Below are 14621 nucleotides of genomic sequence, written 5' to 3' on the forward strand. Positions count from 1 at the left end.
GTGAAGTTTTACATGAGCTGGAGGAAGTGAACAAAACCTGCTCATTTGCACAGGCTATTTGAGAGACTTGGAACAGTTTCACTGAGAGTTATTTATGTTTATTTGCATGTTATATTGAAAACTCATGCAGTAAAGCAGTCTCTGTTAGTCCCTGGTCCTTCTGATAACAAATCTCAGTTGCTCTCAGCCTGCCATGGCACTGAAGCCTGCAGGGATCCTGTCAGTCACTCAAAGGAGTTTGGTCAGATCTGTACGTGGCCAGAGCTGGCTGTTAAGGATATATTGCAGTTAGCAGGGTCTGTCTCCCAACTGACTTTGCAACCATAATTGAACTTGCCAGGGTCTGTCATCCTGTGATTGCATTTATCAGACTTTCTTTGTCAGCTTTGTCGCCACTCACCTATCAACCACGATAGGTTGTCTTTTCAGCCAAAGGCCCAGAATGTTGCAATTAAGATCAAAATTATTTAAAGGATTTTTATCCTGCAGATAGCTTTTATATATGTTATTGTATTTTTATAGCACTCCTCCTCACTTGTATTCATCTATCTGCTATGTGTCTGCCAAGTTTTTGGTGCCCTTTTTATTAAAGATCAAAGCTATTGTGCCCAGATAAAACAGGGGTGCCTAAGCAGCAATTGGTGCTCTGCTTGTTGGGATGCTGAAGGTCATGCTGCTGCTGTATTTAAACATACATACCATTTTCCCATAATCAGTGCTTGCATCTGTGTTTCCTTTGATATATACACTACATAGCCATTCCCTTTCCTGTACTTAATCTTGCAGGGTAATGATAGGAGGAGGTTCTTCATTCACTTCACGGGTTGTACTTCATTGCATTCAAGAAGATGGGACCCTTCTTTATGGTCATTTGTGTGACATCGTTGTTATTTCCTTGGCTTAATCACAGAACTATAATGACTGTTTTGCACCATCCTTCAGAGGAAAAGGCAGGGTTATTGTGAGGCAGAACAATCTCACTCCGACAGGTAGAGATAATTTAAAATGCAGCTGGGGAAATACAGGGAAATACTCCCAAGTCAGTTATTTTGTTAGTACAGACATTCCTGTTTGAGGTTGTCTTCCTGATCAAGAAGTCATCCAAAAAACCAGCGTGATTAGCATTACATCATGTGGTTTGAGGTTTTTTTGCTTCTGTAAAATGACAATCTGAAATAGAGCATGTTTTCTGAATATTCAAAATCAAGCTGTTGGTGTCTCAACTGTGCACAGTGACTGCTAACCCCACCCTTCTAAATCTAACCTACGTATCTTAGTGTGAAAGCATTGGAGGAGGTATAGGGTGGCTTCTAGAGTTACTGGTTCTGCTCTTGTGTTCATGACAGTGACCAATTAATAAAGTTAAATGACAACAGCATTAATATATCATATCAGTGAAAGTGTGTGCAGACCAGAACACTAAAGGATAAAGGAGAGTTGTGGGTTTTAGTGTTTCATTTTTTCTTGAGTGATAATAAAGGGTGTTTGGTTTTTTTTTTTTTTATTCATAGTCTAAGTTTGTGTTGTGTTTCCTCATCTATCTTTTTCCACTTTATTCTGCAAGGAGTTTTCTGTTCCTACTTTTCTGGAGACCACGAACACAAGGAGCATTCTGAACAATGTTTGCTCTATTTTTCCTACATCCACCTGCCTCCCAGCATTCCTGCCTCTTTCAGCTGCGTCTTTTACTGATTCTGCTGAAACTGAGGCTTTCCCAACATTGTCTTTTTCCTGGAAATTAGTATAAAAAATAACTCATTGAAGTCACTTGTATCTAAGAATCAGTATAGCCCTCTAAATTATGTCTTTTCTTTTTGCCAAGTCTATGTGTTACAGGGAGAAGAAAATAAATCAGTTGGGTTGAGGGGAGAAAGGAGAGAAGACAGAAATTGGAGGTAGAAGGGATTAACAGCCAAGAATCTCAGTTATTAAAAACCAAAATAACTCTTCGTAATATTTTAACAACAAAAAAAAATTATGCTGACAGGTCTGTCGTGAGTTTAAAAAGCGCAGTCTTTTCAGCAGTCAATTATGTTTGATAAAAGAAAGCTATCTGGCATACTGGACTAAGCAATGGGAGTCAAGAGTTCTGGATTCTGTCCCTGGCGTCTTTACAGAGGATGAGCCATCTATTTAAGTCAAGATACATGGGAAGCTTTTTCCTAAATGAGATGTGGAAATGGTCAGTTAGGGATACTCATTTCTGCAGTGCTTAGATTCGGAAAAATTCAGTCCCTTTCTGGCCCTAGATGCTGTTCAAGTACACTGAAATTGGACAAGTTACTTCAGAGTTTCTAACTGTTTGCATTTATGCTGTATTAAGATGTTGGCTATTTCTCTGCCCATCAAAGAAATGTGTAGAAAATGCCTTCTCCTCTTCTTTCTGTGTTTATTGTAGTATGCTTTGGCTACCCATGATGCTGGGGAGAATACTGGGGTAGGAGCTGGTGGGATTTACTTCTGGGGCCACTGCAGCAGTGTGCTTAGGGAAAAGGAGGAGCTTAACTCTGCCCAGATAGGTACTGTGGCTTTTTATGTTGGTTTCTCTTGAATATACTGACCTTGAAGAAAGAATGAATTTGTCTTTTCATTATCTCTGTATTATTCCTCTCTTTTATTCTCAGTTCAATGTCATTAGATGTAAAATAAATGTAGCTGTATTGTATATGTACTTTCAGAGTGTCGTCTTGCAGTATATTCTCTTTCATGTGCAACAGGTTCTGCAAGGTTTAATGTATCAATCTTTCTTTTGCCTTTTGACCATTGTTAAAACATTTACTTAGGCACGTAGTTTCTGTGTTGATGTCATCACAGGTAGCCTGTATGTTTAGTGATGCATTGTTTTGTCTGCTAACTCAATAGTGTGCAATTTGGAGCATCCTTTAATGATCCTACAAACCATTTTGTGATAATGAAACCAAATACGGTGCAGACTTGGCTGACATCTCTGTGATATTATTTGGCATACCACGTATTTCTGTTTCAGATATAAATTGGTTACTGCTTTTTCAAAATATGCACCCTATTAATTAAATCTATGCTTGAGATATCTTTTTTTTTTCTCCCTTAAAGCTGTTATCAGTATTTTTCCTTGTTCTGTATGCAGATAGGGTTGGGTATGGACTCTCTAATTTGACAGAAAATAGGCTAACCTTGTGGTCTTTAAGTCCTAAAACTACAGTTGAGTGTGCAGTGTCTTTCCATATAACTAACTCTTTTGTTCCACTAGAGAAAATTACTTAATTTGTTAGAGAGCTTTTTTTTTCTTAAGATTTAACTGTAACAGTCTTTACCTAATAGACCTGGGATTGCAGGCAGGTGATTAATGTGAATTAAAGGATCTTGGTGGCATAGGACTGAAGGACAGAATTACTTTGTTGTTGTTGTTGGCAATCCCACTTGAGCAATTTCATTTCTCCCTAAACCAGATTTCTTGCATTTTACATAAAGTTAAAGAAAAGTCTAATTGGACCACATACTTATTTTTTAATCTCTCTTTATTTAATGATGTTCTGTTTATGCATTTTCATTGGGAATATGTGTCTTTGTCCCTTGAAATCCATCTATTTATTGCAGTGACACCTACTGCTGAGAGAGCTGATCCGCAACAAGATCGGTTACTGTTAAACTTGGCCAACAAGCAGTTCATGACTCAACCAGCAGATGTTTCTGTGGCTCAGGTCAAAGGGAACTTATGGACTCGGGTTTTTGTGGTTTTATTTTTTTTTTTTTTACTCCTAGCATTAAGTGCCAGGAAAGTCAACACTAGTTACAGACAGTTGACCTGACCAGTAGCAGGAGGAACTGAACTAGGGTCCTGAGGATCTGCAAAGACCAAAGCTTTAGTCTGTTGAGCCACTGTGCTGGCTGCAGTCCAGCAGTTTCAGACAACTGACTATCTGATTGCATGTCTGGATTTTAGTAATGATTTTACATACTTATTTGACGATTTGTATCCAAGCTTATGCTTCTGACAGGTGCCCTTGGTGAACAAAATCTTACTGGGCTATTGTGGATGAATATTTTGCAATCAATCATACTTCGATCTTTGGGACATATGTGCATTTGACATTATATTTAGTTGTGCACAAGCCTTTGTGAAATGAAAATAAAATCATCAATCCAGCATTTTAGTTTTTGGATCCAAATTGTTTCCAGCTATGATTTGAGTTCTGTGGTCTTAAATCTTCTTGCTTGATCTCTTTGTAATTGGTATAGAGAGCCTGATCCTTCTGTCCACATGCAGCTGAAATGCACTGCCTTTTATTTGGAACTTGCCTGTTTGAGAAATGCAGGATTAATGGGGTCAACTTTAAGTATATTTTTATATTATATAATGAGTTAGTATGTTACAGACTTCCAGTGCAGTACAGTGCCCTCAGATGAGAATAGGAGTTTCGGAGTCCATTTCATGCTGACCAAAAATGAAATCATAAATATGCTTTGCAAAGTCATCCTGGCATTTTTATTATTTTATTTGTACTGTGTGGTACCAAAGTGGATCGTTAAAAGCTTAATTTTAAGGTTTCTTCAATCTGACATGGATGTCAGTTAGATTAATTAAAGTGAATGATCAGATAGGAGCTACAGGAGATTGATCAAATTGGAGAGAGTTTAATCAGTTGTATACATTCCAAGTTACATGAAAATAACGAATTTACTTTAAAAAATGTTGTTTCTAAAGTAACAGAAGCTTTAGTTTAATGAAGCATTCCACAAACCAGGTTCCCATTTGAATTTTGGTATCACTCTTATCTTTACTTTTGTCATCAGGAGAACACTAAGGGGAAAAAAAAAGCAAAATGAGAATCAATGCTTATAAGCTAAAAAATAATGATCCCAGATGCAACCAGTGCCTGGGAAAAAAAAAGCAGGATTTTTTTTTTTTTAATCTACTGAACTTTCAGTACCAATTATTTATCTTTCTCTTCTTTGGATCTGACTTCTTAAGTATATGCATGTGAAATAGAATAAATAAGGAAAACAGATTTTGCCAAGTCACATGCAAAGTAGCAATAAATCAAACAGTTTGTCTGCATTCTTCTAATCTTTCTGTTCTAATCTGTGAGCGAGATTTATAAATGACCTCTCCTCTTCTCTCTGCTGGTCTTCCTAGATTGTGATCACAAACAGTTCACAGTCCTCCACTCCATGGGTGCTACCAGCTAAAGACTGTTCTGGCGATTTATCTTCTACTGATCAGTTATCAGTCCAAAATGCTGTGCTAAGCTAGAAAGTACACTACAGATGTAACAGGTAGTTTAGAAAGCAACTGTCTTCTCAGTCCAGAGCGACAGCAGTACAGCTTCAGCAAACAATTTTCTGTCTGCTAATGACTTTTGAAACTTCAAATCCCCCTGCTAACCCTTCTTTAAGACATAAAAACTGTTGTGGAATGAGTTGGCTCTGTTGTTGCTAAAGGAGTACTTTGTTTTGGAATCAATAAGCAGCTTGTTTAAATATCAGCACTACAAAGCAGCTATAGTTTTGTCAGATGCCTTCCCTGCTGCCCCCTGCGTGGTCTCATGGCAGCTGGGTGCTGGAAGATGGGTGTTCTCCTGAGGCTCCAGCCTGGGTGCCTGGCTGGATTGCACAATACTTGGTACATATTTTGTTTGAGTGGTGCCTTGCTCTAGTTTTTAATTATTAGAAGCTACACACGCTTTGCAATGACTACAAAACTTAACTGTGGTAAAGTGACTATTGGCTATAACAAATTATCAAGTTGGCCTTAGAAATATTTAAATAAAACCAAACAGATAGAGCATGTTACCTGTAGGATAACTTTTTTTTTAAAAGACATTGTTACATTCCAGAAACCATATATTTTTCTAATATAATTATAATATACCCCAAGGAGCAAGACGCCTACTTCACCACCACCACCAAAAAGCAAAACTCCAACAAACTCAATGCAGTTACTCTATTTTACATCAGTAAAATGAGAATAAAACCTGGCCTAATGTTTATTTCATTTTACCAGATTGGATAACGCTATCCTGGTGGCATTAAATGCAGATGATCTCTCCCCTCCCCTTCTGTGCACACATGTTTTTGTTAAAATTTAACTATTTACATCTATGTCTGTTAGTATTGCCTACAAATCAGTCAAAGAAGAGTAGGTCATCTGTCCTGCCCTACTGTTTATATATTAATCATCTGGCAAATAAACCGTTCAGCATCCTACCCACCTCAGTAATATTTGTGATGTAATTTGTTTGGATGCCCAAATGTCACCAGCGTTGATTGTAAGAGATGAAAAAAATGTACTTGCTCAGCACACCAAGCTCTGGGCTAAAATGTAAGCATGAAATCTCTGGTTTATTTTTGTAATAATGTTTACAGCTGTTTAATGACCCTGAAAGGGTTCAGTAGTCTGGTGTTCTGTATTTCTTAACAGGAGTGTATTATGCTTATAACAGCCTTAGTTAAACTGTTTCAGCTACAACAATAAGAACAATATTTAATAAAAATTCAATATATATTCTGAAGTTTCTCAGTGATACCTGTTTATGAGTTGCTAAGAACCGAAGCAGTCTGTATTAGAGTATTTAGAATTTGTCAATGGACCACAAGATAATGTAGATAAATGTGAATTTTTCTAGCTGGAAAGATAAATACCGGGTCTATATTCTGAATGCATAAGTAACAGTGTGTGTAGCTCTCACTGCGCAGAGGATCAGGGCCACAGCGAGCTTGTCGTTTAAACACGTGAGCTTGTAAAGCATTACTTTGCTTACTGAACTGTAAATCTTTTAACTAACCTAATCTAAGCTATAATAACAGCACAACAGTGTTTTTAAAGTGACTGTTTTCTCTGCAGCAGTGAAGAGGGAAATGCTTTAGTGTGTGTGTCCAGTAGGAATGAGCAGGTGTAAATAGGAGCTGAATTGGGTCCATCTGTTTACAAAGATAACAGGTGTGTGTATGCACATATGTGTATGTATACAGATATGTGTATGTCTGCATATGGTTACCTGTGTCTAGGCATATATTTATATTTAAACTTTTTTATTCCATTTGCCTTTTTTTTTTCCATTTCCAGCAAAAGGAAGCCAAGCTTCTCGTATTACATTAATGTAGTTGTGATGACAGGCATTTCTGGTGTCATAATTGGTTTTAAATTCCAGTAATCCATTTCAAATAGTTAAATAAAATCTGTGTGTTCAATTGAAATGGCTAAAGTCAGAACCTTCGTTATTGATATCACAGGAAATAGTCTTGAGGGCAAAAATGAGAGTGAAATCAAAATAACTATTAGTATCATCAAAGGGACTTGAATGTCTCCCTGTACCTTCATGTGGGAGATGAGAGAGTATTTTTATAATATATGTATCCAGTTGTGAATTTCATAAACTGAGTATCCTCCTCATAGAGATAGGAAACCTCACACTTAAAGCAGTAAATGGCTGTTGTCTGATGGGCTGTTTGCTTCTTACCGTGGGACCACTCCTGCCCTGCCCTGTGCACTGCAGACCAAGCAGGTTTGTAGCCTGTGCACATGCGGTTGGGGGAGTTCAGGGCATTTTGGTTGCTTCAGCTCTCACTTGAGCAGGAGTCGAGGGTTTGTTTAGATTAGGAAGGGCAGCCTGTGGGCAGCTTCTGATACCAACACGCTCTGTATGGTTCCACGTCTTAGGGGACACTGTCTTTACAAAACATTTCAGATAATTAAAGGTCAAAAATTTACTACATAAACTTTAACAATCATATTTTGAATTTCTTAACAATCTCAAATTTGATTTGCAGTTGATTTTGTAAACATGTGCTAGCTACAGAGAACATTGTGCTTCTGTTCCCAGTGCAAGTGATGGCAAAATGTTCTGTAAGAGATCAGGATAATGAAAATAATGTAGTGGACTATATGTTTAAAAAATGGAAGCTAGACATTTTCCCTCCTGTAAAGCATCACAGCAGCACTTATACATTGATGTTTCCAGATCTTTTTGTTTTTGAATGCCTGATATTTTGTTTAAGGGAGAAAAGAAGGGGCAGGTCATAATGAAGAAAGATGTGGTGAAAAAGTTATTTTGTCAAAACACTTGGAATGACACAATGGCTGTGTGTTAAAATGAAGTCCATTCAGGTGGAGTGTTGTAGTGTTTTTAGCATTGTTTTTTTGGGACAGAATGGATACAACACAATTGCACTTCAGGCCAGTCTGAGGAGGGTAGTCATGTCTAGGAAAATCCCTGGAGAGGCAGAAGGACTTGAAGGGCTGTGGGCATGTCTGTGATGCAGAAGAACCTCTGCACCCCTTGGGTGTTGTGGTGAGCAGCTAGACTCTGAGAGAGCATCCTTAGCTGATTGGAAGAGGCTATACAATGACCACTGTGATACCAAGGTGGGGACCTTGAACCACAAGGTCTGAAGCAAGAGGCTCCCTTGGGAATGAAGGACCCCTATCCCACCTGGTGTAACTCTCTCTGGTCATAGCTCTAGACAGCAATGATGGATAAAGAGGGAGAGAATGAAATTGCTAATTTTTTGAGAGAAATTAGACAAATTAGATCGGGTTATCTAATTCATAGTGGAATGATGAATGAGGAATAGTTTTATTTCTGTCTTGTGTGTGGATACATGATGAGATTTTGGTGGGCTTTTCTGTGAATGGGATGAAAAATACTGATTTAAATGAGAGCTGGACAGTAGCAGAGTCCCTGTGTTCCTAAATGCAATGACCAGGAATTGCAGGAGAAATTTCACATGGCAGTACTTTGGATGCCATGGCAGTGAAACCAGATAGAAGTGAGCAAAAGAAGAGAACTCAAAGCCAGAGGCAAGACCAGGACTACAAGAAGCTGGGGCAGGTGAGAGAGGGAATACAGTTTGTAGCATCTTGAGATTGTGATAGCTGGACCCTGGAAATGGAACAGTGGCATTCAGAGAGGATTTTTTCTCACTAAGCAGAGGCTTTGCAGACCTTTTTGCATATTTTATCAAAAATGTATAACATTTCCAATGCCAAAAGATCAACATGTGTGGGTCAGGCTCCCCAGACTTGATCCAAAATTATTAGTTTTTAAATGGAAAATTAAGTGTTTGATTTTTCTCTTGATTTCTCTTTTTTTACTCATCCTACCTACATTTTACATTATATGTATCTCTATGTCTGTGGGAGATGGAAAATAGCAAAAAAACTTCAAACTATATCATCTGCCAACTATAGATGCTCTTGTTACTTTATTAAAGTTATCTTTGAAAGAGAGACACAGAATAGCTTAAAATCTCAACCACAACTCCCTCTCCCCTCCCCAATCCAAATAACCATACGTTTGAACTGATGCTTAGGGTTAAACATCAGAATTAATAAACTCCACTGGGATCTGTCAGCATTTCCAAACTTCGATAGAGCATAAAATGCTAAAATTAACTACCCAAACCTTCCAGAGCATGTAAAGGCACCAGTTCCCATTGAGGTCAACTGAATAAATGAAATTGAGACTGCATTTTTCAAGCTCTTATAGAATAATGACAATGCACAAACACTTTTCTGAAATCCTTTCTTATGTATACACACACACACACATCCATACAAGCAACACATTTCTTGAATTCTTGTTTGCCAACATGCCTTGTTTAAAATGTGGTGACAAGAAATAACACTTGTGGTATGTGGAATCCAGACAGAAAGTAAATTCTGGTTTGGGAAGTTTTCATGTGTTGTTTCTGTGGAGGTTATTTGGGGTGTTTTTTTCATTAAGTGAATACCTAGGCAGGTATTCTAAATCTCAGTCAACTTCAGGCAATGATGTCCTTAAGCATTACAACTCTCAGGTGTTCAGCTAATTTTTGAAGGTGAAATTTGACTTGTTTGAAAAGTTTAGCAAACTTTCAAAATGCTTTTAAAAATTGTTTTTGGATGTAGCCACCTTTTGAATGATTGAGGTCTGCTGCACAGAAAACTTGCATGGAAAACAAGAATTTTATTTGCTGAATGGCCTTGGATGAATACCTGGCCTAATTATGTTCCACTACCTTTGGAAATCCCACACAGCAAGCTATACCTAAGTGCAGTTGTATAGCTTACAGCCACAAGTCTTTTCCTTTTATACAGCTGATCTCCTTAATATTTTTCTAAATAATAGAATTGTCAGCTTGTAAGTAATGAGTCCCCAACATGAAACCAGTTAAACTTCGAAAAGGTTCTGCTTTACATCTGAGTGAAATTTTGTAGCTCATGTTCATCTTCAATACACAGGAATAGACACTTTCCCCTTCACATTGCACAAGATCTGCATTGTATTACAATCTCAGTCATCCCACTGAGGACCAAAAAGATCTCTTCTTGGAGACCACCCATGCTTTTTTTTTTTTTTAAGGCCCTGATCCTGCACATACTTAAGCATGTGTGGAACTTTGCTTTCAAGAGTCACCCTTTGAAGTCTACTGGACTACTCCCATGAGCACAATTACATGCATTTTAAGTGTGTGTCAGATTTGGGCCTCAAATTGTGTAGCAAGTGGCCGCTAAGAAGCTGTGTGGGGAATAGTGTCCACCTGGAGTGTGCCTGTAGCCTCTGCAGAAGGCACAGCAAGTAAATGCTTTTGACTAAAGCGAAACAGAAAGTTGACCAAATTAATTATTCAATAACGTATAGGATTCAGTAATTTTCTTAGTGAATAAAGTGTCAAATCGCTCCTCTGAGCGACACAGATCTTAATTATGTTCTAATGTTACCTTATAGCACCATACTGTTTGACAGTTATTAATGTAAAACTTTCTATAGCATTCTATTAAAAATATATACATTATTTCTGTATTGAGTAGAGAAGTGGCAAGAAGATTATTGTGGACAATTATGCAGACCAGAACAGAGCACTTGTATTTAGCAAACAGCTATGAATTCTAATTTTCTGCAATATATATAGTGTAGCTACAATTTGTAGTCATTACTGTTTATTAGGAAAGTTATTAAAATTCTTAAACTTGTTGAGGCTTTCCACAACACCTTCCCCAGATTTTAATTGGTTTTATCTAGTTCCATAAGAGAGCTCTTTAAAACAAATCAAAGTGCTTTAAATCACGTGTCTTACCCTTCGGAGTACAGAGATATTCCTTCTATAATCTGGCAAGTTTTTCTAAGAACTGAAATCTGAAGGTTCTCAACGATGAGTGAAAAGACTTGGCAGAAGATAATTTATGTGCCTTTTGATGGGCTGAGTTTCAAAATGACAAAATAACAATGTTTTGTAACAGAAGGGTTAAATCTTAATCTCGGAGGTTTACAAAGCTGCTAGTCGCAGTCTCCTTAAAATTTAATATACCTCGTTAATGCTTACTTGCAAACACTGAAGGATTTTTATGATTATAATCATGTGTTACAGCACCTAGTACTGTTTCTAAGCAGCATACTAATCAGCTTAATGAGATATTACTGCACTTTTTGTTGACTAAAGCAAAATCCCTTTTATTGTTCTAAAGCTTGTCCTTTACTTTATTTTTTCCCAAAACATTATCTTGTTTTATTGTACACCAGTAAATATCATACCATCGTTTTTTTTGTCAAATCATAAAACTATCTTTCTCATTGTAGAATGTGTAATATATTGAATATGGTTAATGGAAGTGAAAGTTACAGATGGATTTCTGTGTTGTTGGGGGTTTTTTTTGCTGGCTTTTCTAATGGAAATGGGAGAGATGCATTGCATTTCTTTTTCTATAAATTTAGAAATGTAAACAGGTTCAATTTCACAAGAAGAAACACAAGAGAAGTGGTAGAAGCCTTTGCTCCTTCTGTAATAATTAGAGTTTGAAAATACAGTATATTTAAAAATAGTAATTAATGGTTATTGGTAAACTTCCAGAATGATGAAAGCACAAGTATGATCAAAATTGTGTAGCACAGTTGGCATTTAATACACTTTTTATTGTTTTTACACTAATTCCTTTGCATTATTATGAGTAGGTAAAACATGAAATGCAAATTTTACATCAGTGATTCAATGCCTGTAACTTTCACAGTCTGAATCTAAAATATCTTCTGATTTTCAGAGATGGAGGAAGCTAGTTTGTGCCTTGGTGTTTCTTCAGCTGTGCCAGAAGCAGACGCCCATCTCAACAGCACCATACTCAATGGGCAGTATTCAATGAGCCAGAAGCTGCATCAGATCACTTCCCAGCTCAGCCATGCCTTCCCTGAGCTCCAGAACAGGCAGAATCCGGAGGAAAAGGCGTCTGCACCACTAGAAGACAAAAGCCACATGTCCATAGCAAACCAGCCCATCAGCAGTCAGATGGCACTGTTGGCAAACCAACTCAATAGAGAGGTTGATACCAGTTTGAATGGGCGTGTGGATCTGCAGCAGTTCTTAAATGGACAAAACCTAGGGATTATGTCTCAGATGAGCGACATAGAGGATGATGCGAGGAAGAACAGAAAGTACCCCTGTCCCCTCTGTGGGAAACGCTTTCGATTTAACAGCATTCTGTCACTACACATGCGAACTCATACTGGAGAGAAACCATTTAAGTGTCCATACTGTGACCACAGAGCAGCTCAGAAAGGCAACCTGAAGATACATCTGCGTACTCATAAGCTTGGAAACCTTGGCAAAGGTCGTGGAAGAGTCCGAGAAGAAAACAGACTTTTACATGAGCTGGAGGAGAGAGCGATTCTTCGGGACAAACAGATGAAGAGCAGCCTCTTGCAGCCACGACTTGATGTAAAAGCACAGCAGCACACCCAGCCAATGCCTCTCGCAAACTGTAACTTGTCTGTGCCAGCTAATCACAGCACACCTGATATTTCAAACCCCGTTCCTTCTCCAAAGCCAGTCACTGTCCAGGAGGAAGTTGTTGCTCAGACAGCTGGGTTCAGATGCACATTTTGTAAAGGCAAGTTTAAGAAGCGAGAAGAGCTGGACAGGCACATAAGGATCCTGCACAAGCCTTACAAGTGCACCTTGTGTGACTTTGCCGCCTCGCAGGAGGAGGAGCTGATTAGTCACGTGGAGAAGGCTCACATAACTGCAGAGTCAGCTCAGGGCCAGGGCTCCAATGGTAATGGGGAGCAATCCACCAACGAGTTCCGCTGTGAAGTGTGTGGCCAAGTGTTCAGCCAAGCCTGGTTCTTAAAAGGCCACATGAGAAAGCACAAGGATTCCTTTGAACACTGCTGTCAGATCTGCGGGAGGCGATTCAAGGAGCCTTGGTTTCTTAAAAATCACATGAAAGTTCACCTGAATAAGTTATCTGTAAAGAACAAATCTCCCAATGATCCCGAAGTACCTGTCTCCATCAGCAGCATGTCACAGGAAGCTCATGCAAACTTATATTCAAGGTACCTGTCATGTTTGCAGAGTGGGTTTCTTCCTCCTGATAAAGCAAGTTTAAGTGAACAAAATCAAATCTATAACAAAGGAGATATGCCCATGAAAGAGAAAGAAGTCTTGGGGAAGCTCCTTTCCCCCATTTCAGGCATTGGCCACAGTATTGCTGAAGGGGATAAACATTCTTTATTGGGCTGTCTCAATCTGGTGCCTCCTCTGAAATCCAGCTGTATAGAAAGGTTACAAGCTGCCGCCAAAGCGGCAGAGATGGATCCAGTAAACAGCTATCAGGCCTGGCAGCTTATGGCAAGGGGAATGGCCATGGAACATGGCTTTTTGTCTAAAGAGCAGCAGATACAGCGCAGCCATGAAGACACTTTGGCAAATGCTGGAGTTATGTTTGATAAGGAGAAGCGGGAGTATGTGTTAGTAGGAGCAGATGGCTCTAAGCAGAAAATGCCTGCTGATTTGGTTCACAGCACTAAAATGGGCAATCAGAGAGACTTGCCAAACAAACTAGACCCTTTAGAAGGCAGTAGAGATTTTTTGTCACATGGTATGAACCAGGGACTCGATTACAACTTACAAAGTCATGGAAATGTAAAAGAAAAGCCAACTGAATGCCCAGACTGTGGAAGGGTTTTTAGAACATACCACCAAGTGGTTGTGCACTCCAGGGTCCACAAAAGAGACAGGAAAGGAGAGGATGAAATCATTCAAGGTAGTCTTGATGAGCGGCGTGGGTCTGGAAGTGATCAAGAGTCTCAGTCTGTCAGCAGATCGACAACACCAGGGTCTTCTAACATTACTGAAGAAAGCGGAGTAGGTGGGGGTCTCTCGCAGACTGGGAGTGCCCAGGAGGACAGCCCACATCCTTCTTCACCTTCTTCTTCAGGTATGAGAACTTCTCCTTCCCTCTCTGCACAGAAAGCTTCGTAGGCGTATTTGAAATCACAGCAGCAAAGTAGTTTATGCATTCTCTTGTTAGGTTGTTTCCTAGCAGTCTGCAGGGATGTGGTGTTATATGCCAGAACATCTGTGTTTGGGTTCCTGCAATGCCTTCGAGGTTAATTCTCAGCTCACCCTTTCCTCCCCTCCAGGGACAGGTTTCGTAGCCTTTCAGCTGTCACCTCTGCCACTCCACTGGCAGCAGCGTGCAGGATCTGTAGAGTCACCAATGCCAATGTCACATCCAGGGCCTCTCCCTCCAGGCTTTGGAATGTGGTTGGTTTTTTTTTTTTTCACCTCTTCTATTCATGGTTTCTTTCTTGCAGTTCTTTCCACATCCTCCATACAAAAAGGGTGAACAAAAATTACTTTTGAGCTATAGTTCAAAGAAATAGGGTTAA

The 14621-nt window shown here is 39.0% G+C and overlaps 1 protein-coding gene across 1 annotated transcript in view; it reads left to right on the top strand.

The window, feature by feature from the left end:
* The first annotated feature begins 11997 nt into the window (after positions 1-11997).
* The window catches only part of ZNF536 (zinc finger protein 536), a 182776-nt gene continuing 180152 nt past the window's right edge, over positions 11998-14621 (top strand). The window contains exon 1 of the mRNA XM_062007709.1: positions 11998-14167. Within this exon, the coding sequence (XP_061863693.1) occupies positions 11998-14167 (2170 nt within the window). The remainder of the gene's footprint in view (positions 14168-14621) is intronic.

Source organism: Colius striatus, chromosome 14 (assembly GCF_028858725.1).
Source record: "Colius striatus isolate bColStr4 chromosome 14, bColStr4.1.hap1, whole genome shotgun sequence".
NCBI classification, from domain to species: domain Eukaryota; kingdom Metazoa; phylum Chordata; class Aves; order Coliiformes; family Coliidae; genus Colius; species Colius striatus.